General features: G+C 39.1%; 1 protein-coding gene across 1 annotated transcript in view; it reads left to right on the top strand.

Moving 5' to 3' along the window:
- Positions 1–3,430: 3,430 nt before the first annotated feature.
- RYR2 (ryanodine receptor 2) overlaps positions 3,431–27,361 on the top strand; it is a gene marked incomplete at both ends in the record, with an annotated part of 448,394 nt that continues 424,463 nt past the window's right edge. The window contains 1 exon segment of the mRNA XM_082481358.1: positions 3,431–3,478. Coding sequence (XP_082337484.1) covers positions 3,431–3,478 — 48 coding nt within the window.

Here is a 27,361-nt window from a genome sequence, read left to right as displayed (position 1 = left end):
CTTCTGGAAAATAGTGGGCATAATCAGACGTAATGTAGACAGAAAATGAGCAAATAAGAGTGGGGAACACAAAGTTAACTGCTATGAGGTTGAGTGGAATCTTGAACTTTGGGACTGGCAGTCCTGTAGCAAAATGCCCTGTTCTTCCACACCCACATAAAAAAAATGCAAGTCCACCAAATCCCACCTGCAAATACCAGCCACTAGTTCATCTAAGCAACAATTCTGCAAACTTTACATTACTTCCTGGTATGATAGAAACTATTATGTTATTTCCACTTAAAAACAATCACTTGTTTTTAATTATTCAATACAATTAAGCATAACTACTGATTAAAACCTCACATCAGCCAAAGTGCATTCCTTTTAAAACACACCACCAGTCCGATATCCTGAACATTTTGAAAACGTTCCTGATCTTTTCATGTGGGTAGGGTAAGCCCCTGTGTTTTTAGTGGAAAGGGGAGAGGCACACACGATGTAGCTGACCGGTGTGGGCGGGTAATGTAGAGGAAGTCAAAGCTATGTCCATGGGTCAGGAATTTACTTGGCTCATTCAGGTATTTTTGTGTATGTGCTGATTTTATATTCTATGTATATTTTATAACTATATTTAATACACATTTTTCACATGTGTGCATATAATATTCTGTGTGTGTGGACATATGAATATTTGTCCTTGATGAATAATTTATCAAGAAGCTGTGCTTCCAACCACATTTTATCACCCTGTTCAGAAAGTTTCCAGAAGAATCTTTTATCTTTACTACTTTTACCTTTGCTTCCTAAGCAAATTAAATTATGTAGCCAGGTGTGGTGTGTGTCTCTATTACTGCATAATATCTTTCAAACTAACTGGGTAATTCCAACAATTTAACAGAGGGCTAATGGTATCATACAAGTTCCTTGCCATTACATGAACATGGACGCGTGGGTAAAGAAGGCACCAAAGAGTATTATCTGCTGTCTGAAAAACTTGAGCATGTATTTCACACATATTAGACATCAATAAATCTGCATAGTAGAGAAATATTACTGCCCTACCAGCTTCAGCTGGAATTTGCATATTGGTAAACACCAAGAGTTTAATTATGAGCTCCAAATCTATAAGAAACCAGGTATCGTCGGTTCCACAGTTCTTGGAACAAATTTCATTGTGTCATAATGTTGTACTGAAAGCTGTACAAAATGTTTCAGCCACTGATGTTATAGTGAACTATTTATAGTTTTTTCTTTCTTTTCTTTATGACATCTGTGCGTTACATGCAGCAAATAAAGCAGGCATCTAATCAACTACTCACCTTCAAAGCATGATGGAAAGTATCCTGGATGTTCTATGATCTAACCAAGACCTTGGTCCTGTAAACCCATGCAAACTGAGCTTTATATCTACATGGAATACATTAGCAAATTGTTGTGTTGAAACTGACTTGTTTTGTAAGTGGGATGAAGTGCAATTATATTTGATCAGTGCACCTTCATGAAACCTGATTTTTGAAAGTTACCCAAACTCAGGACCTTTCCTCATAACAGGGGTCTGTTTCAAGAAATATCAATCTGAATAATTCGGAGGAAGGGATATTTAAGAGGTTTGAATATTGCAACAATATGAAAAAATGTCTTTCACTATTTTAACATACTTAGAAAAAAATATTTTCAGTCAGGAGTAAGTTTGAGAGGTAAAAAATCTCTTGAAGTCAGCTTAAGCTGTCATAACTCTGGAGTTCATCTGTTGAACCTCTGTATTAAATACTCATACATTACGTGCTCTAGAGACCTTATGGGTCTTGGCTGCTCTTGCAATTTCCGTCTGTCAGAAGAACAGGTTTTCTACTGCTGGAAGTAATGATAAAATCTCAGATGTGTTTAATATTACTTTTTCATGATGTCCTTGAACAGTGTAAAGTTACAGACTACGGGTATGGCTTCTCAAGAAACACCACGTCTTCTGTTGTGCTAGACACTCTGTTTACCAAAATTGTTGTGATTTCATTATATTTACTGGTTTTGGTCCTTCAAAAGCCTTCTGCAGTCACACATCCCTCACACATTTTACCCTGTCAGTGATCCAATGTTCATTTTATCAGTTTTTAAGATATTCTACTGCCCTCACCTCATGACCATTGCATCACATTAGCAGAGCTTCTCCTCTAGATATTTATTCTGGAGTGCTGTTGATGTTAGAAGTCCTGCAGCTCTTGTGGGTTGACAAACTTCTTTCCACGGGAGACCTAGCTTCCTCCCTGCTAGAGCTTATGTGTCCTTCGCAAAGTAGGGACCACACAAATGCTCACGATAGATGAGCTATTCCATGGCAACCCTCCGCTTAACCCCCCGGTCAACGCATGGTAGCCACCCTTCAAGTAAATTATATTGCCCAGGGAAGTTGTGGATGCCCCATCCCTGGAGGTGTTCAAGGCCAGGCTGGATGGGGCTTTGAGCAACCAGCTCTAGTGGGAGGTGTCCCTGCCCATGGCAGGGGGGGTGGAACTCGATGATCTTTAAGGTCCTTTCCAACCTAAACCATTCTATGATTCTATGATTCTATTTTAAAGCCTTTCATTCACCCTCACCACTCACACGATGGTTAGAGGCTGACACCCGGTTAAGCCATGTTGTACCTTCCACCTCATCTCCCCCAGAGTACTGCCGGCTGGCTAAAAACTTGTGCAACGCTATTTAAATCCTCCCTCTCCTGAGGTATCTCTCAATGCTGGCACCTCAGGCGCAACTCCTGAGGGACAGACTTTGTCCATTGCCGAAACAACACGGTGCCGGCCTATCCGGTAACCCCTGAGGGAGCCGCGGCAGACCCAGGCCCCCAGCCGTGTGAGGCCGGGGTTCGGCGGGTCGGGCAGCAGCCGCTTGAGGCGAGGCCCAGGGGAGAGGCGAGCCCCTGAGGGAAAGCGAGCCCGCAGCCGAGTCCCTGAGGGAAGGCCCTGAAGGGAGGGGAAGCCCCGAGGGGAGGCGAGCCCCTGAGGCGAGGCAAGTCCCGCCGCGGCGGGCGGATGGGCGGGCGGAGAGCCGCCAGCCGCCTCTCCGCGGAGCAGCCAGTAAGGGGCGCTGGGCGGCGGGTTTGTTGTGCGGAGGGAGGTGGCTGCGGATCACCTGCAGCAGCGGGGGGGGTGGGCCGGGGAGCTCCGCCTCCCCCGGTTAATCGCATCCCCCTTTCCCCCGCGGCAGGCACTGGCAGCGGGGCGGCTGGGCAGAGCTGTCAACCTGCTGCAGGCGCACGGGCACCCGCAGCCCGCTCGCAGCAAGGGCCGGGCTGGGGCTGCCGGCTCCGCCGCTCTCGCACTTGCCCCAGCCCGGTGCGGCGCGGTCGTAAGCCTCCTGCTGCCGTTGCCCCCGCCTCCCCGCGGGGAGCGACCGCCGCCGCCCGCCCGGGCACGGGGAGCAGCGCCCGGGAGAAGAAGAGAGAGGGGGAGCCATGGCCGAGGGGGGCGAGGGCGAGGACGAGATCCAGTTCCTGCGAACTGTAAGCGCCGGGTTTGCCTCCCGTACCTCCGCGCTGGCGTGGGGCAGGGGGCCGGGGCCGGGCGGGCGGGCGAAGGGCTGCGGCGGGGCGACGCCCGGCCGGTGCCCTGAGGAGAGCTGTGGGGCGGCGAGCACCGAGACCCCGTGTGCAGGGGAGGAAAGGGGGGGGGCGGGGGTGGGCTCCTGCCGCCGCGGGAGGGGGCAGCGGGAGGCGGGTGCGCTCTGCCCCCGCCCGCCCCGGGGGAGCCCTGTCAGGGCGGGCTCCGGAGCCTCAGCCCCTTCCCTCTCCGCTCGGCAGCGTGCGCCCCCCGTTCCCGAGGGCGGAGGGGTGATAACTAACCGCTCGCTTTGCTGGCGGTGCCGCGATAAGCGGGAGGATGGGGGAAAGGGGGGGGACGGGGACACGCGGCGGTGCCGGCCCCGGGCGGCGCGGCGGGGGCACCGCGGGCAGGGCCAGGCACGGGAGCGGGCCACCGGGCGGAGGGCGAGCGGGGCGGGCAGGGTACCCCCCCCCCCCCCAAGTACCACTCCGGGCTGTCTGCCCTCCCGCCGATGTGTTCGCGTACTGCAGATACTAACCGAGCAGCCCTCCCCGGCTTAAAGAGCTGCAACCGCACTCCTTTGGCAAAAATAGAATCGGGGGGAAAAAAAAAACAAAACAAAACAAAAAAACCCACCCCAAACAAACCAACCTAAAACCACAAAATAAAAATCACCTCTGCCACCGCTGCCCCCCTCCCCACCAAGGTTCCCACTAACTTGCAGGCGTTCTCCTCGCTGGGCACGGACTAATACCTTCCTTTTTTTTTTTGGGGGCGGGGGGGGGCTGTGAGCATCCTTTCTTTACTTATGTTTTCGTCAGTACAGAGCACGCTAAGGCACTAGAGCATTTCTTCCCTCATTTTCATTAATACATCAGGACTGCTGCATTTTATGCTTATGTGGTTTGTTTTTTCTTCAAGCAATGCTTTTTATTTACCTTCTCCCAAGTGCTGTTTATATGCACAATCCTAGCAAGTTTTGCAGGTGGGCATGTTTGAATGGTGGCGTACACAAACCCTGTCACAGTTTGAGGAAAAATTGCTGAGACATTTGATAAGTAGAGCTAAAAACACTGAGGCTGTAGGGTAAAGCTTAGCTTCCTTTTTATTTAGTACAGTCTCAGTTAGAAAATGTTCACGATCAATGTCTTGTAAGAAAATACATTAAAAAAAAAAAGACGGGAAAGCAAGCTGTGTTATGTATGTGAAGTGTACTCATATGCTGTTTGCAGCATTGTGAATCCTGGATCTCCGTCATCTTATGTTTATTTCAGTGAGAAACTGAAATAGATGTACATCCTATTATTGTTTGTTGCTTGTTTCTTTCAGAATTCTTAGAAAATCTGGTTTTACAGGGAATACAGCTGTTATGCAACACTGGCATGAAGAGTGTCAACTTTTTTTCCTCTCAGCATTATGCGACTCCTGCTGTAGTGTTGTCTAACACCTAAAGACAAAACAGAAAAATACTTCTTTGAAAGATAATTTCTCATCTCAATTTATGAGAATTTTATTAGTAGTATTTCTCACTGGTAAACATTTTTGGAATACTTGTACAATGACAGTCTCACTGCAGATTTTGAATGTTAAGCTTAGCTCATGGAAAGGCTGTTATCTGAATGCTTAATAGGGAAAGAGAAGCAGTGAGCATGCTAATACTGCTCTGCACATATACAGTAATGTTAAACCACAGCACCTGACAGCAGCAGCCCGTTATGTAAAACAGCACTCCTGATAATCTGCGTCAGGCTTCATACAGATTTGGCAAACCCAGCATTAGACAATACTTTAGAAATTTTTAGAATGTTGTACTGGTAGTAAAACGACCTTGAATGTGGTAAACTGAGGTGTGGGGGAGGTTTTTTGTGTAGTCAAATAAAAAAGGCCTGAGAAATGTCCTTTTTATGTGAAGTTTTGAATCTCTAATCTGTAGTTGTATATGTAAGTAGTGATTTTTACTCCCCTTTTCCTTCCACTTTGTCAAAGTTACAAACATCACTTGGAAAAGTCAGTTGTTTTAAGACATATTCTTGATGTAGTATTCCTTCTACCTATTCTTAGAAAGTTTGGATTAGTATTCTTTAAAGCTATTAGATGCGTGTAGCTTTCTGAATGGCATGCATAGAAAGCACTAGAAATTGGATTTTACCTGGTAATTGCTGCTGTTTCTCTTTTTAGTTATTTATTTTAAGAACAGTAATTGGGGACAGACAGATTCTTAAATGGTATGGTAGATAAAACAGAGCTTTTCAAAGAACACCTTATGCAACTGGAAAAGCTTTCTGTGCTTTGAGTACCTTGATGATGATATCTGTAGCTCTACTACATGTAAACAGTGCTCTTCATATTTTCTTCTTTTGATAAGACCTGATAAACTTTGTAAAATTGTGGGTTCTCTTTCTGATGTTCCAAAATTACTGTAGCATCTTTAGCGTTTACCCTGGAATGTAAACACAACATATTATTTTTAATGTTTTAAGAGAAATACAAGACTTTATTCAATAAAAAAATTCCTTTATTTGCATTAAGCTACTAAACTTAAATTGAATTTGCCATCCACATGTTGATTGGTAATTTCTTTTTCCTTTCCTCTTCACATATTCCTGTTCGCCTAATGATTTGTCTTTTTCCTTTTCTGCTTTTATTTTGTTCTTATTTTTTGAAATGGTGGTGTCATATATTTCCTCCTACAAATTTGCTGCTATGGTGAATTTCTGTTTCTTTTGGGAACAATTTGAGTTTGATGTGTCGCTTCTGAGAAAGGAACATAATCTGTTAATGCCCTGGATTTCTGGAAGCATCAGTCCTTATGTTGTTTGAGATAACTTTGGACAGACTGGAATTCCTCTCTGTGATGTTTGGTTCTCAAGGAAATCTTTTATAGTCCTGTGAATGACATGCTGCTTCACAGACAGGGGTCTCCCTCATTACTTTGCTGAATACTCCAGGTAGAGATGACCTTGTATTATTTATGTGTAGCCTTTTTCAGGCTTGGACATATGTTCTCCTGACTCTTCCCACTGAATGCACACAGGCTTTGCAAGGAGAGTGAAGAGGAACAAATATCATGGTCTTGCTTTTATTAGTTGTGTGTTTGTGGAGAACTTCTCTGTAGAGGTTTATTTTTGTTGTTTTTTTTTTTTTCTTTTAAATATTGGAAAGGAGAAAGATGTGTACAAAATGAACTTCCACTGTTTAGTGTTTCCATTCAGGAATCTAAACAATTTACGGTTAATACCCGGATGACTTGATTTTTGTTTCGTGGCTTTTTTTTTTAAGGATGTGTAATTTGACTAGAATGAAAATAATTCAGAGTTTGAAGACAGAACAGAAAATGTTTTTGCGTAAATGCATAGCTCCTTCCATAATGCACACATACAAGGACTGTTTTGTTTTGTTTCGAGTTTGTTTTTTTTTTTTTTTTTTTTTATGGTGCTGAACCCCCATAAGGGAAAGCCTTCGTGTGGAGTGGTAAACTGATGATAGGATTAAAACAATTGCAGTATTTCAACAGATTACTGCCTATGAGTATCCCTTGTATCCCTTATATTAAAGGTGTCCTGAATTTTGGGAGCAGTTATGTATCTAAGACTGTTTGGAAATAAGTAATTTAGCTACATGTTCTTGGGTTGTTCCCGATGCCAGTATGTATGGTTTTCTGGAGTTGTGGAGTTTCTTAAATTACAGGCAGGTCTTCTTTTAGATGTTTATGGTAGGAGACACCACTAGGACACCCTAAAGTAAGGCCAACAGGGTTATGGTCTTTCTCACTGTCTTCTGAGACAGTGAAGACTACCATGCCTGTCAGAAATCAGAAGCATAATCAGTGTGAACAGCACATTTTCCCCAGGTCTCTTGGGGTCATCGTCTCCTTTTTATCTCTTTTTTGTTTTTTTTACAGATTGGAATGCTGATGTTCCACTGTGTGCTCTTTTCTAATGCTTTTTTCATTTGTTTAATTAGCAACTTGCAGTAAAATAGGATCTCTGGTTTATGTGAACAAACTCTATGCTGCCTTATTTTCTACGTGAACTTAATTTTTTGAGTGTGACTGTCAGACAAAAGTGTAAGGGTACTTTCTAACACTGGAAAAGTACTTTTAAATGAAGTTAAACATTACTTAGAATTCACGTTTGTTTGACATGCAAAAAATCTTATTCACTCAGTGCTGGGATTTAATACTTCAGATAATAAAAGAATGGAATTTATGGCAGAGAATTTTTCTTCATTCTGAAATGAAGAATGTAATGTGGTCACATTGCAAGGACAGGACTTCTGTGATTCCAGAGTCAAATCTATTCCAGATATTCCTTGTTATGGCACCATTTAAACAATGAGTGTCACTTTAAATCTGACTAAAAGTCATATGCTTAGATGCCATCCTGAATGAAGATTCTGTGGAATTAGAGAATACAAAAGGAACCTGGAAAAAACAAGATCTAGAGTATCGTAAAATAAGTAACTAAACATGAGAAGAATTGTTATGTGAATCTCACAGTGAAATAGAATACAAATTTTATTTATTTATTTTCCCCAAATATCCGTCAATACTTCTTGTAAGCTGCTTATCTTTAAAGGGGCTTATCAAAATATGTGAGAATTTGGTAGCTGCAATCATCAAACATACAAACACATTCTGCCAGAATGCACTGAAGAAAATGCTCAAAAGCAATCTTGGATTTTAGGAGAAATTTTAGAAGGAAAGAGCAATGAAAAACACTTTGTCTGGCCTTGTTTATTTTAAAAAGTATTTCTTGTACCTGTCAGTATGTGACTTCTGAAGATTCACCAGGGACTGGCAGAAGAGACCACTGTTTAACAGCTCACGTGGGGGATGGCGTGGCTGAGATTGCAGCATTTGTACCTTCCTCTCTAAGGCACTGCACTGCAGTACACATACTGAATATGATCTCAAATTCTATTTTGGAATTGAACTGGACAGGCTGTTTGTAGTGAATGGGTTTTAGCTAGGACACGTAGTCCATTACTTATTTGGGAATTACGTGTGAACATTTTAAATATAAATTTTTTGATTCTGAAATTGTTTGAAAAACATTTTATACCATCATTAAAATTATATTACTGGATAAAATCAGTTGTCTCGTCTGTGTACTATCTTGTCCAGTATTTTGCATCTGGAAGTTGTCTTTATTGGATGTGTGAGAAGGAGGCTGAGGAAGCTCTGTAGCAAATAGCTGGTCCACCAGGGAAGTTTCTTGCTAGCCCTGTGAGTTGGTTAACTAATGTTCTGAGAGACAGAGAGCTGCTTTTCCATTCAGTGTCTGAAGATGTTTTGATGCGTGGTACTCTTTAGCATCGTGAAGGCCTGAGGAAAATCTATTGCAGGAACCTTTGCTGTGGAACTATTTGCGGAACTATTTGCAGGAACTATTGCTGTGGACAGACTGTAAAGACAGAATTCTAGTTAATTTCTGACCTAAGATTTAGAATTGTCTCAAGAGCTATGTCTGCCTCTCGCTTCTCTATTTGAATGCTATATTATTACAGACATATTGTAAGGGTGATTTACCTTTTATATATCTGTGTGGAAAATGCACAGGGTGATTCTCATTCAGGAAACTACACGTCTGTCTTGCGCAGGGATAGGGATGTGTTGAAGTATTTCTCTGAATCAAGGTAAAAGATTGGAAACTGTGTGGTGAAATGCTGACAGTGGGCTGCGTTCAGGAAGTACATGAATTAAACTGAAAATACAGAGATCTTTTTCTTTTGATTTTTATACTTGTGGGTGCTTCATGTTAAAAATCTGAGCTAGTTTTGGTTTTGTTTTCTGAATTACACCTGGGCTTTTGTTTAAATTTCCTGAATTGACTAAAAAAAATAGACTTGGCTTTGTGTGGATGACAAAAAAGAAATCAGAAACTGTGTATGTATTCCTATACTTCCTAATAAAACTTAAGTGACATAAGTCTGTTTTGTTTGGTGTCATGGTACTAGTACATAAATAACATTTGTTAAACTATCGAACATATTTTATCAGGGTGAATGAAAGAACTTTAACTTTCTCTTACTGTGATGGTTGCAATTTTAATCGTGATTGACAGAAGTCGTCAGCAATGTATTTTCTATATTGTGGCTATTGAAGTATTTTTTTTCTTAATTTGTGCACAAAAGGAGTAATATTTCTTTACTCATTCAGTAATACTTACTTGCAAATGCTATACAGAAGTCTCATAGAATGGAATTCTGATTAATTGTAAATACCTAGCACACATTTACTGCTATATGTTAAATGTCAATAAGAATAGCTAAAATAAATACATTAGTCAAGTGAACAAAATTTTATTTTAGCACCAGTTTTAAAAAATTTTAGTGGGTGTCTTGGTCACTGCTGTGAAGTGCTGTTCAAGGTCTCAAGAGTGAAACTCTAGAAGGCAGAACTATTGATTTCAGTGTAACCAGGATTTCATAGCCATACTTTGTTTGCAGGCAAAATGGCTAGAAATGTGTGCAAAATAGTTGTTCATGTGTGAATGCAGGTTTGTTTCTGAAAACTACTACAAAACTCTATGGGAAGATTCAGTCTTCTGGTTGGAATTGCTCCTAGCTCTGCTGTTTGGAGATTTTCTTTATGGCTTATGTGGTGAATCACTTCTGAGAAATTTAGCTCTATAAATTTCTGGAGATTGCTGTCCCTTTCATGGTATTACTGTACAAATAAAATGATACCAATTTTCTGTTTGTATTTTATATCGGTGAGGAGCTTGCTCTTTTATCCATCATCAACAAGAATTTGGCTGTTGATTGCAAGTGGACAGTTCCTCAAAAGAATAAATTCTCAAGACAAGTAATTTCTAAAGTTGAATTCATAATGTTTTCCTGTTAATACCGTTCTAGACTTCATCTTTTAACAAAAGTGGTCTCCTCTTTTGTGAGGAAAGTTCTGTATCTCTAGAGTAGAAACTCATTGACACGTAAAACTACCAGAAGCTGATTTCTGCCTTGATTGAGCTACTTGGTTTGAATTTTTTGCTAGAGCATTGAGCGTAGGGAAATAGAGGCAGTAGTCAACAACGTACATAATCTGAACACCCTAATTTTCTTATATTTTGTCCAAATTCATGCATATGCATTATACAGAGAGCTATTTCATTTGGTCTAACTTTTCCTTTGTTTGTACTTGCATTCATAACGTGAATTCTTGGCTTAATATTAATGTTATTCTGAAGTAGGAGGAAGAGGGTATGACTTTTCTGAAGAATAAGAAATAAAAAAAGAAAAAAAAAAAAACCCCAAATAGTAAAATGACTGGAAAAGTAAAAGCCAGGGCAGACTTCTAGTCCTCAGTTCTTGGCAGTGCTTTTTCTCATTCTCAGATTAACAAGCTTTAATAGACACTTTTATAAAATGTGGCAAATAAAATGATAGAAACTTGAGAGTAATGTATTATTTTCTTTTAATGAAAGCTGAAATGTGAATCCTGTTACTTTGTCCTTCAAACAGCTTGAAAGCACCCGTTTTAAACCTGATCTGTGGTCAGGTAGAAGCAAGAACAGAGCACTTCAATTATTGGCACAGTTGTACCCTGGAATTTCTCCCAATAGCAAAGTAAGGATAGCCTGGCATAATTTTCTGTGTCTAGTCTGTATTCTGCTAAAGACCTATACTGTGTTTTTCAAGCGTATGGCACTTAAGCCATGTCTGGCTGTGTTGTCTATACTACTCTGGGAATGGAAGGCCTCTGGAAGAGACTGCCTGATGCATCTCAGTAAATGAGAAAGGGCATAAAGGAACTAGTTTAGATAACAGTTTAAGCCTTTTAAAGGCAACCATGGCAATGCAGAGCTTACTGCAATATTTGTTCTCGTTGTAGTGAATAGAACAACTTAAGGGCAGCCGCAACATCATCACAGAAAAGGTCACCCTGGCTTCCTAACGAAGACTAGCAGGAAGTCCCATGTGCTTTTACTGCAGTGTGGTTTTATGCTGTGCTCCCGTCTTAATAAGCGTGAGATGATTAACTAGTTATGTATTCACCTATGAAGGAACGCTTGCTTTTCTCTGTCCTTTTTTACGTAATAATGGCGGTGTAACTTGTCGGGTGCATATATGTTGCTACTTCTAGAGCCTGATGATGTGTTAATCAGCTGTAGACTTGAACAGATGTATGTTTGAGGCACATACTGTAATTTAGTAGAAGCTAGGCTTAGCTTCTCAGAATTGCTAAATAAAAACAAACTAGCATCTATGTGCCTACTGTTTGGAAAGTGAAAGATATGACAGGTAAGGTGTCATAACATGAGCTGTATTATCTTATTTGACAGTTGCAGTTTCTGGTTAAATGTAATGCTGTAACGGTCAGTTTTACAGTAATAAGAATGGGTTTATAGGAGCACTCGCACTAACAGCTGTATTAAACTTTTAATAAAAAGATGGGTTCGCTCTTTCAGTTTTGTGGCATAATTTAATGTTTATCATAGTCAGGAATATCTTCCTTATAATTACCATGTGCTTGAAGAAAATTGGACATGTAATAGGTTACCTAGTAATGCAGTAGACTTTCCAGAGGGACTTGGCAAAAGTTGACAAGGATGGTATCATTCTGTAAGATGCATGGATCAATTAATTTTTAACATGCAAGACATTTTAGCGCAGGACGGGTTTTTTATTTGATTTCATTTTGCTCATATTCTGAACACTATAGGACCACAGAAAAGGAGTAATGAAATCATTGTTTTGTGAGGCAGCTTCCCAGAGGATTTCAGAATAGTTAGTGCTGTATAACAACATACTTCTACTACCTGATTGTTTTTTACTTGACTGTGGGAAATAGTATCTGAGGCATATTAGCTGGCAGAACCAAATGCCAAACACTGGTACATCCTGTCTCTCTAACTCTGTGAAAACTTCCCTGGAATCCTGCTGTGAAAACTGAGTGCACTGAATTTGAAGAATGTCCTTGCTTAAATCCTTCTTCCAAAGGAATGATGGAAGGAAGCAACATAAAATTTGCATTGTCTGTCTGCGAGCTTTCTTGGGGATTGCCAGAAAATGGAGTTGTATTAGTGGAATCAAGCCAGAAACAGCTGTCTCTTACAGCTATGTTGTTCTTCTAAATCAGGGAAAGCTGGAAAAAAACGACTACCTGGGCTTTGTGTGGGATTCATTCTTTGGTTTCATAAAAGGAAAAAGGGGAAAGTATCTTCCTTTGGTGAATATGCCATATAATTACACTTGGTGTATGAGCATCTTCTATTGCTGTGATGGCCAAATAGAATTCCTTATATACGAATTGAGGTGGAGGAATGCAAGGAATTTGAAGCGCGTTCAAAGGAAGCCTAGGTAATTGGATAGATCTGTTTAAGACCCAGTAAACTACTGGATAGATGGATTCATTCACTGATAACTGATCTTCATAGCACATCGGGAACATAGCCACGCTGATAAACATTTGAAAATCACCTATGGTGTGTTTATTTTCTAGTTGCAAAGTGGAATAATTTAATGAGAACTAGCAGAGGCATGCCAAGCACAAACTAGATGATTAAATCTCTCTGTACAGAGACATGACCTTCATCCTGAAGTGGTCTTTGGTAAAGCATTTGGTTCTGATGGTGATAGCAGCCACCTAAATACCTGTGCAGATAGATAAGAATCCTTTAGCCCTACAACAGTCGTGAGAATGCTGTGTGATTCTAACACTGAGGATTAGACTGAAAATAAGCATCGATCATGTGACTTGATATTTTTTACTATTTTCTGCATGTTCATGAAGTAGATTTTGCAATGTATAGACAGTTAATGTGCATTTATGCAGTCTTGATGCGAGTACCAGGGAGATGGAATACAAGTGATGCATGAAACAGAAAGTAAAAAATGTGATGCATGCAACAGAAAAGTAAAAAAAAAAATGCAATATGTGGTGCAGGGAAATACTTAGTAAGAATGAATTTGGGTTGGAGAGAACCTTTCTTCTAGTGTTACAGGTAATTTAATAGCCCTCCATTGCTAAAGAGATGGATTTATCGTCTTTTAAAAGTGGGTTTGGTTTTTTTTCCTGCCCCAGTTAACACTTATGGAAAGCAAAGACTTGTCTCATGATTTGACATGTACTAGCAGACAGCTGAAGGAACCACAGTATTGCATTCATGTGGATGTGAAACAATTAATTCGTGAGAGCTATCATAGTAAGTGTGGCTGAAGAGATCTAACCCTTCTTATGAAGGAACTGATAGAGATCAAAGTCTGTGCAAATAAAACTATGAATTTTCAGGGCCAAAAATGTTAGATAACATTGCTGAAGTGTGATTGCTGAGACAAAGAATCCATGAAGCAATACCATCACAGATCTAAACAGGATGCTGGAATGCTAAGGGTAACTTGGGTAAGAGTTGTATTTATTGGTGAGTACATAAGCCTGCCTAATTTCTTGTAATCTTAGAATTATGTAGCAAGTCCTTCAGAAAAGCTTGTGAGCAAAAAAGCACTAGTCTAGTATTTAGTAATTGCAGGAGGGTGATAGCGACATTGGTAAATCAAGAAAACATCTCAAATGCCATAGGTGTTCCATGACTGTTGACTGAAATTCTGTTGGGTAAGCTTGAGAATTAATGATTCACATACTAAGATGTTTTTGAGTAGGTTGTAGCATGATAGTCTGACTGCTTGGTCAGGTACATCAGCCATTATTTACTGTTTAATCACTTTTAGTATGTCTAATATAGTGAATATGCATTTTAAAAGTTACTACTTTTGATACTGGTATTTTGATGGAAAAATAATCTCAAAGCTTGCAGGAAGAAAGGATTGCAAAACAAGTCATCAGTGAAGGTCTGATCTCCATTTTGAGCTTACCAGGGTTCTTGTAGAAACATCCTGTAAATTTTGTTTTGATAAGAGAAGGTCCCTGAAATCCTGTAGAAGAAATGTTGTTTTATTTTGGATAGTTTCAGAATATTACTTGCAATGTTATGCTTCCAAGACCGTTTCTGAAATCTGTTAACAGTATCTCATACAAGAAGAGTACTATATATTTTTTTTTTCCTGTACGCTATCTGCTGGTTCATTTGAAGTTGCTTTTCTTTGGACTTTCAACCTCTGAGTCCAAAACTTCTCGTTTAATCTCTCTCACTCTTCCTTTTTCTCATTACATCCACTGGGATCCCTGTCTTTTGGTATTGCATTTTCTTGTTCTTCCTGGTTTAAAGTTTGACACAGATTCAACCTAAGCCTGTGGCAGAACTTGCTGTTGTTTTTCGTTACGTGTTTAAGCATTCATTGAAATTGGTAGAAGGCCGTTTTCCTGAAGGGGTCTCTTAAATTTGGTATTTATTCCTTTATTTTTTCTTTTTAATTTTTCTCTTGATCTGACAGAGGGCAAGATCAATGGTTTTTTTCCTTCTTTTTTCTTCTCTCAGAACAAGAAAATAAGTGTATTAAAAATGTCACATCAAGTTTACAAAGTAGGAGAGAGGTTACCATGAGAAATTCAGTAATACGTGCTTCTCTACATTGTTTGTATTGATGTGTGATTAGTCTGCATTTTCTTTCTTCTTTTCCTTTGTATGCTTGACCTCTAGAAAGCTTTAGCTCATTGGGCTGAAGGACTTCAAAATCCTTAATTTCAAATGAACAGAATGCCAAAGAATCATAGAATGGTTTAGGTTGGAAGGGACCTTACAGACTGTCTAGTGCCAACCCCCCTGCCACGGGCAGGGACACCTCCCACTAGACCAGGTTGCTCAAAGCCCCATCCAACCTGGCCTTGAACACCTCCAGGGATGGGGCATCTATATCTTCCTTGGGCAACCTGTTCCAGTATCTCACCACCCTCAGAGTGAAAAGTTTCTTCCTAATATCTATCCTAAATCTATCCTCTGCCAGTTTGAAGCCACTACCCCTCATCCTATCTCTACATGCCCTTGTAAAAAGTCCCTCTCCAGCCTTCCTGTAAGTGCTCTTCAGATACTAGAAGGCTGCTATAAGGTCTCCCTGGAGTCTTCTCTTCTCCAGGCTGAACAACCCCAACTCTCTCAGCCTGTCCTCATAGGAGAGGTGCTCCAGCCCTCTGATGATCTTCGTGGCCCTCCTCTGGATCTGCTCCAACAGGTCCATGTCCTTCTTGTGCTGACTCCAAAGCTGGATGCAGTACTCCAGGTGGGGTCTCATGAGAGCGGAGCAGAGGGACAGATTCACCTCCCTCGACCTACTGGCCACGCTTCTTTTGATGCAGCCCAGGATGCTGTTGGCTTTCTGGGCTGCGAGCGCACATTGCTGGCTCCTGTTTAGCTTCTCCTCCACCAACGCCCCCAACTCCTCCTCCTCAGGGCTGTTCTCAATCTAATCTCCGCCTGGCCTGTATTTGTCTAGAAAGGGAGAGGGATGGAGTGTAGGAGGGAGGGATGTCAAATCTCATAGGTGAGCTTTGTCATCCTCTTGAGAGGCATAGCTTGTTGCCTGGCTTTTCTCCAAAATAAAATAGATGCTTTTGCATAGAAAGTGTAATATAACTCTGAGTTTAGACACAAAAAGAAACACTTTTATTTTCCATGGAGTGGGAGGAGAAAAATGAGTAATTAGGTGGTGAGAATTAGCTTTTCATGTTCCTAAGGGTGAATAGGGATATCTTTTTCTTGGTGAAATGTGTGGATCAACTCAATAAAAACAGCATACCTGCATTTTTAAACACTGACATATTTACATGTATTTATTGACTACAGCCAACTGAGAGTGTAGGTATTATTCTTATTTTCTTCTGATTTAGGAATTTTCATACCTGTTTTAATCTATTGAAAAATAAATGAATGTGATTTAAAGGTTTATCAAGCTGCAATGCTGTCATATTTTATTGATAATGTTACAGTCATCACTTTATTCTGGTTATGTCAAAAGGAATGTATTTCTCTTTCTTATTTTGAGATTTCTGGTTGAATTCTAGCTTATAATTTGTATGTCAGCTGCAGTTGCAGCTGAAGTCTCTGAATTTCTTCTTTCCTTATACTGCAAGTCTGTTAGTGAAGCAGAATTAGACACTTTCTGTTTTATCCCCATTTTTTATTCTGCTTTCTGTTCTACGGTTTATTTTTCACTTGACAGCTGCAAAGCTAAGAGCATCAGTGACAATATTTTTCCCTTCCAAACCAATTTTTTTCAGGGGTTGCCCCTTTAGGCATGGTAAATCACCTCTTTGCAGAAGTCCTGTGCCTGGTTTAAGGGATTGTTTACTCTGGCTCTCTGCACAGAAGTATGTTCTGCTGACTCTGAGAAAAAACGTAGGTGAGAGTTACTGTATCTGTTTTCTGAAGCTGTAATCCTCTAAAGTAATCCAATTAATATAGTTTGTGAGAAATGCTCAACCTTTAGAACTTGATGGGGGGAGACTTGTTTCCATGCATGGCATTTGCATTTCTGTTTACATAGAAGGGCCTTGCTGCACTTTTTGATTTACTAACAGAAAAAACTAACATGGATCAGAACATACATTCAACGAAGGAATGAGTTTAATTGGGTAGTAAACTGTGTGGGAGTGTGAATGCTAACAAAATGACTTCTTCAGCTTTGTGACTTCCCATTGATGAATGAGTTTTTTTATGATGATTTATGTCTGTTACAGAATTACAGTTTGACAATTGGAACCACATCTAGAGCTTGGGAAGCGCACTTTGTTGTAGTAAGTTCTTATTCAAAAGTTATGGTTTACTATTAATGGTTGTAGCCTAGTAATTCACTTTATCGGGAGGGGCAGAGAATCAAGGAGTTCTGCAAGTGAAATGGGTTTGTAGCCTTCTTGTATACCTTTTAAGAATAATGAACCGAAGAAAATCCTTACATTCCTTTCAAAATTTCTAGCTGGATCTCATTTTTCCTGCCTGAGGAATAAATTATTTTAATGAAAGTAAAACAGACAGGTTAGTATAACAGGTTATTAAGGGTTACTTTATTAGCAAAAGGCTAGAAGAAAATATGGTACAAATATTTTTTTTTTCCTTCGGCCAGAAGCATAAAAACAAATTCTGTATTACAAAAGCTGCTTCATGTAAAAACCTGGCTCTCTTACCTATTGCTTAAATTATACTGCAGTCAGAATGTAAATTAATTGACTTTAGTATAATATCTAGCAGAATAATCTACTCTGCATCCATTAAAGACTTTAGGAATCGATTTACTGGGCCATGACTGCGAGGGTGTCTATATGGCTATGTATGTTTTTTATCAGTCTGGTTCTCTTCTCACTGACGGTAATGTCAAATCTCTCCTAGATTTTAACCAGACCTGAATCATGCACTAATAGTATTGTGTGCTGTTGTATATAATGGCCCAAATGTGTTGAATGCATATCCTTGTCTGCTATTTTAAGCACAATTAATATTTATCTTGCTTATGTACCAAAAGCACGTGACATGGGTTTTACACAATTAGCTTAAAAATGTGCACACATTGCTAATGGTCCTTCAAAATATTTGCATCTAATTATTGGTAAACTGTTCCAACTTTGCTACATGGATGTACCATCTTGTCCAATTCAGCAAAGGTAATAATCTGTTTTATGTTCCTCTTTTCCGAGAAGAAAGCTAGATTTTTCTTTTTCTATAAATCTCCCTGAAGTCTTTGTTAAGAAGCTAAATGTCATTCTTGCAGAGTAGCATTTGTAATTTGTGTTAACAGTGGGCTTTTTCTGTGTCCAGCATAAATTTTATTATGTCAACCAGGGAACTCAAAGTCTCCTCTAATTTTGATTTCAGATTACTTACACTGTTTAATTTACTCAGGATGTCATATATGCTGTGGGGGAGTACTGGTGCTTGATACGTATGAAACACTTATTTTTCCTGCTTATTTCTTTTACTCTTAGTGTCATTTTTTTTTTTATATCTTTTTTTAAAAAAATCTTTTGTCTTGGTCTTTGTTACAAGATTGGGAGATCTCTCATGTCTTGAAGCTTTTACTTTTAGGGGAGTGCAATTGCTTTTGTTTAGCTGTTGAAGAAAGATTCAGTTATACTTCAAGATAAGAAACTGTCTCGTTGCAAAATTTCTGAAACCTCTTAAACTCTCATGTGGTTTTGTTTGGTGTCTGCAAGCCGAATTTAAGCCTGTATGAGGAATATCAACACTTCATGGAACTGAGCTCTCACTGTGTCGTGTTGCTCTTTCAGCCTCATGCGTGTCCTGGTTCCGGCAGGGATGGGGTTAATTTCCCCGAGGAGCCGGCAGGGGAGGCAGGTATTCCATCCCACGTGCCCCGTGCCCAGCGATAAGAGGCGCGAGCCGGGGAGGGGGGGGCAGTCGCCACTCGGGGGCGGGCCGCGGCCGTGCGGGTCTGGTCGGTGCGCTGCGCGGCGGTACTGTAATCGCGTTCTTATACTCCTTTACCGGTGTTATTGTTTTTCTTTCTTCTTCCCTTTGTCTGTTCTGTTAAATTATAATATTTCAACCCACGAGTTTTGCCCTTTTCTGCCGATTTTTCCCACGGCTGTGGGAGTCGAGCGAGCGGCTGCGTGGTTCTCTGTTGCTGGCTGAGGCCAAACCACGACAATGCGTTAACTATGGCAATGGTGAAATAGTGGAAATTATGCACACTTTCAGATTCATTGTAGAGAGCATGTAAGTAGTAAAATAGGTCTGCTAGTTTTCTGAGTTTATCAGAATAATTTACCTTGTACTTGGAATGCAGCAGAATATATAATGAGAAAACATATAGGCATAGGGATATTCAGGTCTTTACCATCTACTCGCATTTTTCTACTCTGCCTAGTCTAGTACTTCAACTTCTGGCATAAAGTAAAGCTGAAAGGCTTGCATAGAAAGCTTTTCAACCAGTCTTTGGTTACACGACTTGCATGTCAGTATCTGGCAACAGTCCTTTTCCAGCTTATTTCCTGCTGAAATAGTCTGTAAGTTTCTCTTCATGCTTTCTGAATTTTCCATACCAAACCTGTGCACCCTTGCATATGTTTTACTCTACAGTAGTCATTGTTTTCCAGTTGTCTAGTCCAGAGCCTTCTCTATTATCGGAAATGAGTTATTACAAAAAGTCATGACTGTTTACTTAAAATGTTGTATAGCACTTGCTTTTTTTTTTTTTTTTTCTTAAACACAGGAGTTAATTTGGATCAGAGTAAAGAAAGAAAATCACATATTGATACTTGCTTGAAAACATACATTATTTGCTTTTCTCTTCTGTTTTTCTTGTTGCTGATTGATGGTTGTTCTTGACCATGTAGGGATTTATGTATGGGTTTTTTTGTGTCTAAACTAACCCATATCTGGAATTGAAACAAATTTTCAAACTTTACATTCTTTCAGAAACACATCTCTCTCTTAATGAAAAGCTGGAGGGTTGAGCTCTAAATGATAGTCTTTTGTCTTGAAGAAGATGATGTTGAGAAAAATGGAAGAATGTATAAACAATCTCTTGCCCTTTTGTAGAACTGACCTACTGGTATACATTATTTTGTTCTCTTGGTCCAACTCTTGCTGAAGTAGAGGTTAATATATTTCTTGATTTGGATTTAATATTCTTTTAAAGTGAAAGATATTGTCATGTTAAAGATTTTATACCCTAAAGAGATAAAAGCATTGTAAAAATCTTAAACTCATTATGGTTTTATGATTTTAAATATATTTAGTTTATCACACCTTTTTCTTTGGCTACAGATAAAATATTTCAAAATAATTCTTTAACATTGTAATACTTGTTTTAGGGGAGATGGAAGCTGCTTTTATGTATTATTTAATACTTCCTGTTTTCTAAAAGTCTTCTGACTTTTGGAGATTTTTTTTTTTTTTTTGCACTCAACCTTTGCGCTTTTTTTTTATTCAGGGAAGCAGGAGCCATACCTTTTCTCTCTGTCCTGTGAAATTCTGTTTGCTCCCTCCCCCCCCCATGTGGAAACCAAGCTCTAGTCTGTAATTTGTGTTCCTCAGTAAGGAGGTACAGTATAGTAAAACCATAAATAATTTTTTTTTTTTTTTTAAGACTGGACTTTCGTTGCTGAAAGCTGTAGTAATGTTTAGGTTGGAGAACAGAAAAGAATTTGGGTGGACATGGATAATTCTGGTCTTGAAGGTGGCCCAAAACACCTATTTCTTCCACTGGAGGTGAGGGAAATGGTGTTGCAGAAGAGATTTTCGTCACTCCACTCAATGTTGCAAGATAGGAAACAGACCAGAATTTACCTACCCAGGTTTGGTGCTGACTTCCAGGAGAAATTCATTCCCCATTGGCTTTTAATTGTACTAGCTTCAAATTTCTCAGGAGTAAGAGAAAGCTGATCTAGAATGGATTGTGTTTCTCCCATCAAACCTTCTAGTCTTTGGAAGGCAATTCTCTCGTTGTACCTCACAATTTTTTTTGGCAGGTTAAGACAGAAACATGAACTTTTTACTTCAGTGCTAACAGAAGATTCTGAGCTCACGCCTCCTGGTGGCCAAGGACTATTTCTCTCATTGGATGTGTAAGAGTTCAAATGAGAAAGTGTGGTCAGTCAGCAACGTTAGAACTCACTGGGTTTGGATTGTGTAAATTCTGTTATTTCAATAGTATTCTTTTAATATCCTGTCTGGAGATGATAGCTAGCTCTCTTAACTGTTGTTTGCATGTTGTATTTTCAGATTCAGTCATTTCTTCCAAGGACTGGATTTTTACATGCTGTATATTCAGCCAATGTTTAACAAGCAGTAGAGGCGAACAGAATACAAAAACTAGTGCATGGTAATTAGCCCAATGCTGTGGAATATTAATAATTACAGAGAGGAAGTCTTTGTAGCTGAAATGTGCATGAAGTCCATCATGATCTTTTGAAATTCAGTGATGTGTCAGTTGAAAGTTCATTGTAATTGATGCATCACAATGTGATGCTCATGAACTGACTCTGGAGGTTGAGAGAAGCTGCTGTTACAAGATTTGGAGAAGATCCAAGGGACAGAGTATTATTAAAGATTAGCTGATAGAAGTATCATTCCCACCTGATTAGTCAACAGGACGTATATGAAACTGTGGTACAGCTTCATGTGCAGAGCCCTCTCCAGTATTGTTTTAAGTTGAAGACGTTTTCTTATGTGGGATTGTTGTGTTTTTTTTTTTTTTTTTTTTTTTAACAGTATGTTAGATTACAAAGGTTGCTCAAGGGAACTATCAAACCACTGAGTGTCTTGAAAGGTTTTCATGACCTTTACTTTCTTTTTCCTTTTTTTTTTTTTCTATTCTTCAGACTATGGGCATTAGAAATCCTGTTGCATTGTTTTGGTACATTTCAGTGCATTAGCTGCACTATTTCCCCCCTCCTCCCCCCCCACGAAGAGAATTGTAAAACATGGGAAATGTAGTGATTTATGAATTCTGACTATTTCACTTGAATATGGATTGATTTTTTTTTTTTTTTTTTTTTTTTTTTTAATAACGAGTAGTCTGGTATTAATTTTTCTCTCTGGTTTAGCTTTTTCTTTGGATTGGGTGGAGGGAAACCTGATGGGGGGCGATTGCAAGATAGTGGAGTCCAGGCAACTGAAAAATGAAGTGCCACTCCGTTTAGCTACGGAGAGACTGTAAAGATACTGTGGAACAAGTATTTTGGATTCAGGCTACTTAAGGCATTTGGGATCCTTGAAATATCTAACAAGTTTAATCTTTGATTAGCTCTTGCCCCTCTATCCTGATGCTTGGTTAAGAATCTCTGTAGAAAGCACCTCCATGAGGTGATCACCTCCATTGGTGATTATGAGTGAAGATAATGAGGGCCCGATCACAAAGGGAGGGAGACTAGGTAGCGAGACTGCATGGTCTAGTTTGACAGCACATTGGCTAAGGAGATGTGGCTTCTGATTTCTGGACATTCATCTGTGAAAGAGGAAGCTTAAGTACAATGTTGCTGAAAATAAAATGACCCTCAGATCCCTCTTTAGGTATAAAAAACCCTCTGCTAAACTAAAGACACATAATCACTGTATCTTTTGCTGCTAAAACTGGTTTTGTTAAAATGTGAGTCAGTGTGTGTATTCATACCTAGATTTCAATTTATCATTTGAAGACGAAGTTGCATTCCTCTCACTGTAAATTACCTGGAGACTAATTGATCAAAAATGTAAAGTCCAAATTAATTGGAACCATCACTGTTTTCCTGCTGGTTTTGGCTGCTCCTGGGCACTGAGCAGGTGTTTTAAATGAAATGGGGTTTTCTTGGTGATTAATGCAGTCTGAATAGTTAAAATCATTATTAATGAAACACTTGGCACTTTTTTGGATTTCTCATAGAATCATTGAGGTTGGAAGGGACCTCTTGAGATCATCTAGTCCATCTAGCTTTTGAACATCTCCACAGATGCAGAGTCCACAGTGTCTCAGGGGAACTTACTCCAGTGTTCATCTACCTAGTGAGGAAAAAAAAAAGTGATTTCTTGAGTTCAACCTGTCTCACTTCAGGGCTTGTCAATCATTTTGGAAGTTGTATTGGTCCAGGCAAGACAGTGTGAACTCTCTGTGACAGCATGAACTAAACTATGTACCGTGACTGCAGGATTTTTCCATAATGAATAAAAGTACTCTTTTAGAAGAACTTCATAAAGAAAAGTTGTTCACATTCAGATTTAAAATGATCAGTGATTAGAGTACTCTTGTAGGATCTGAATTCAATTTCAGTCAGTCAAAGTCTCCCTTATTCCGACTCTGGATATTGGGCAGTGAATTACCTGTTGATGCATGCATGCTTTTTTTTCTTTTCCAGAAACAACATGAGAAAGAAATACAAATATTTTTCTCATTAGGAGTTACCTTCAAACTTCTTTGGGAACTCTGATGTTGAAAGGGTACTTTTTTCATTATTTTTTTTTTTTCCCCTAGCCTGGTTGTGCTCATTCTTCATAGACAATATAAAGCTGTATTAGGGTCTCTTAAATTTAAAGAAACTAATTTAAAAACAGTACCTTACTGCTATATAAATCAGTTCAGAGGAGAGTTCAATGCGAGGGCAAAAATGTTATATGAAAGATCATTTAGATTGTATAGCATGTAAAATATTTTATTAATATCAGAATGATTAAAAAGCATAATTAATTTGATGGCCACAATGGACAAAAAGAGGAATTTCTGCAAATCTCTGTAAATAAGAACATATAAAACTTGAAATGTTAGTCAGCTTTGATCTGAAAGAAAAAAATGTTGAAGAGCTTTTTGCAAAGAAATACTTGAAGTCTTTAGATAGTTGCACAGAAATATTCCATGACTTTGCATTTGCAAAGCTGAATTTTCCTCTGCTTTGTGGACAGTGTAAGCCCAGCTCATGAGCTGTCACAATCTTTAACGTGCAGACAGGAAAGTTTTACAGTTTGGTCTCTAAACCAAAGCAATTCTTTAGTCAGTGTTTCCTGATTAAGGATGGGGTCCCTAAACTGTCAGTCAAATTATAACAAATCTGGGTGTATTTGGCACTGTTCCAGTGCTAGACGTGATACTAAGACGTTAACATCTTGGTAAGATGTATTAAAGTTGCTCATGTGGTGCTGCCTTGGTGACAGCAACCAAGAGGTAATAATGTGATGTGCAAGTATAGGTAACCTCCCTGTGGTTTAACCCAAGTTTTACTTAGTTTTGCTTGAAGTGTAGTGTCTTTACACACTTAAAATGGCACAAGCTGCCTGTGATTTCTCCACCTTCACATCTCTGCTTTGTGAGAGGCATCCATAATGGGAGCTCTTAAAAAGTCACGCTAGGGATGGTTACATGGTAAAGACTTGTATTTTCCATCTAGCAATAGGTGCTGCAGTATTTAAGCAACTGACACAAAGAAACTGTTGATGACTGGTGCTGGCAGAAAACACTAATTTTGATTTGAGGTCTGTCTCACTAAAAGAGCTCTTGCTTTGTTGGACTCTTGACTGCTTGTGTTTGTGTGTGTAGAAGTATGGATGAAAGTACATGAATGTTTTTCTGAGCGTTTTCCTGTGTTTAATGTCAATAGGAAACTATTAAAATAATTTAAACCATTGTCAGGGGTCCCAATCTGTAGTGAAGGATCTGCCCAGTGTAGTGGTAGTTCTTGTCACCCTTTAGTTTGATAAGAGATAATATTTCCATGGAAGATTGTATTTTCCATATGTATTATTTGCATTTTAATTCTGAAACACTTGCATTTACCTCTTACTTCCTTAATCTATGGGTTTGAAATAGTGTAAGGTGCCTTAGATTAATGAAAGTATAACTGAAAGAAAAGGATTTTAGGATAGAATTTGAAGAAAGAGAGCCAATTACTGTGTCTTTCTTGAAGAAATGGGTATGATATTCTAGGTAGGTCTGAGGAGAGGGGAGGAATGGATATCTTTGGTAGTGAGACAAAACCTGAGGAGCTACAATGTGCATTTAGTTATCAGAGGAAAGATCACAGCAGTTGGACCCAAGAGGAAACAAGGGACAAAATTAATTATCATTATGGATTCTATTACATAGTGCCCGAAGGGCTCAGCTGAGGCGAGGGTGCCACTATGCTGCTGTACAAAAGCACAGTGAGTCACGGTTCCTGCCTGAAAGAGCATAGACTCCACATAGGCAAGATGGAGAAACACTGAGATGAGACGAAGGGACAGGGAAATGAAGTGGTGTGCCCAGGGACACAGAGGATGTCTCAGGGTTCATTCTGGGCTCCTCTGGACTCATGATGACTTAGAATACAGAGACTTGGAGAGCTGTGCCATTGAAGATGAGGACATAGAATACGAACATTATGTGGGAGGATACTGGAAGTCAGTGCATAGATTCAAGGCCTAATGGACAGAAGACTGGACAAAAAGAGGTGATTTTTTTGCAACTTATTCGATGGCTGTTATCAGAAATATGTGAAGAAGTCTCTGTACAAAATCTATAATACTGCTAATAATAGCATAATTGGAAAAAAACATTGCAGTTATTGAATTGGAAGTTCTAAATTGTGGCTACCTGGTTGATTTGAAATAGTGCCTGGTCTGTACAGGTAATATTTAATTCAAAGTATTATATGTTATGGTTCCCGTGTTCAGGGCATATCAGAATAAAAAGACTGGGAAGAAGTTTTTTTGAGAAGCTGTTCTTAAGGAGATAATGGCAGGGGGGACAGAACAATTATTCTGAGTAACTGTATAGCCAAGTAATAACTCTAAAACATACATACTGAAGACTTAAAATGTTGAGTCTTCTTTTACTGAGTTGTGTGGGGGCATACACATCCTCACATAAAATAATATTTGAGTAGAATGTTTTGTTAAAAGTAAGCAGAAACAGTAACTAATTTGTCCATTGAACTGTCTCGAGTTTCAAGTGTTAATGGATAAGCTATAAGTCTGCTTCAGCCATGTATTGAAAAACCTGAAGGGAAGTTTGACATCTGCATAATCTTTATGGATGTACGTGCTGTACATTACTTGTTTTGATTCCAGATGGTTCTCAATGTCACTTAGAAGAAGGAATTGTGTGAGGTTTTTTGAGGTATTTTTTTTTTTTGTCTCCTCTGATTAAAGTAGTGCTTTGTCTAAGTTAGACTTTCCTGAAGTGCCTAAAAAAGTTGGAATTAGAATTGAATAAATATAGGACTTCTCAGAGAATGTTTCCAAGGAGATGCAAGTTGGCTTTGGAAGTAATGTTTGACTTTTATGTTTGTTTCTTCTGTGCACCTACAAAATATGTTTTGTTTCACATAGGTTGATTTATTTTGTCATTCTGTGTTGCATATTTACTAATATTATAGGTGGTCAGTGGCTTTTATTTGTGTTTACAAGAGGGCTTACATAAGTGTTATTTCTTTGCAGCTCTATTATGTAAATACAAGATACCTTCTGGATGAGGAGCACACTGTAATTTGCTATGACAGAGTGTGACCATCCTTAGTCCTGAAGACATATGCAATGAGAAAGAAGGATCCTTAATGCTGGCATAATTTAAACTCTTAATTTGCATTCTGAAATCCTAAATTGCAGTTAGCTATTGGACTCTTTCTCTGAATGTTGGTATATTATTATTGTAGGAAATTTTGGATGAAATATTTCAAGTGAGGGTAATTAATTCTTACAGTCTCTTTATTCTGTTGGAAATGTCTATTTTGTCGAAAGAGTGAGAATTCAGTTTGATTTTTTCTTTTTTTTTTTGTTACATGTTGTGATTTGTTTGTACAGGCGAAAATAATGAAAGAGCAATGAATTAATAAGACCTTACAGGTGTGTGTTTTGTTTTTTTTTTTTTTTTGTTTTGTGTTCTGGTAAAGCAGTGGATTTGTGGTTGGAAACTTGAGTAAGAAAAACATTTGATGGTTTAAGACAATGGATTTTTTTTTTTTTCTTTGTGGAAGCTACCTTTAGTAAGCTTTGCATAGGTCAAGATTTTCGGGTTTTGTTTCAGTACAGTGAAACTATGCTTTTCTAGCTATAGCTTCTGTCTTTCTTTTCCTAGTCAAGTTAGCACACAGATGTCTTGTCAAGGTACTACTAGGTTGGAAGAAGAATGAAAGATGATTTTATGGTTGTGGTTAAGTCCCAGTGCGAACACTTTCCCTGGATTTAATGACTCACCTGAAATTTGAATGGAGACCTGTACTGGCGAATAAAAAAGGCAAACAGAAGCAAAGATACAGTATTACAAAGCCTGTAATACGCTGTTTCTAAAATAAGCAGAAATACCATACGAAGATGGAATCTGAAGATTTAAGCAAAACAGGGATGTCACTCAGCATGAAGTACCAACTGTTTTCAGCTTATTTAGTATGCAAGAGCATACTTACAGATGACTCACAGTTAAAATGCCTTACATAAGATTGCCCAAGTATTTAGTTCACTTCAGATGATGGAAAGACACTGTAGAAATAGTAAGAAAAACTGTATCCGGTTGCTTCTACTGGTTTATAGAGTTTCTAGATTATTTTTTTGTTG

Source organism: Vanellus vanellus (genome assembly GCF_965231255.1).
Source record: "Vanellus vanellus genome assembly, chromosome: 3".
In the NCBI taxonomy this organism is placed as follows: Eukaryota; Metazoa; Chordata; class Aves; order Charadriiformes; family Charadriidae; genus Vanellus; species Vanellus vanellus.
The sequence above is the reverse complement of the archived record's forward strand: the minus strand, read 5'-3'. Positions and strand labels throughout refer to the sequence as shown.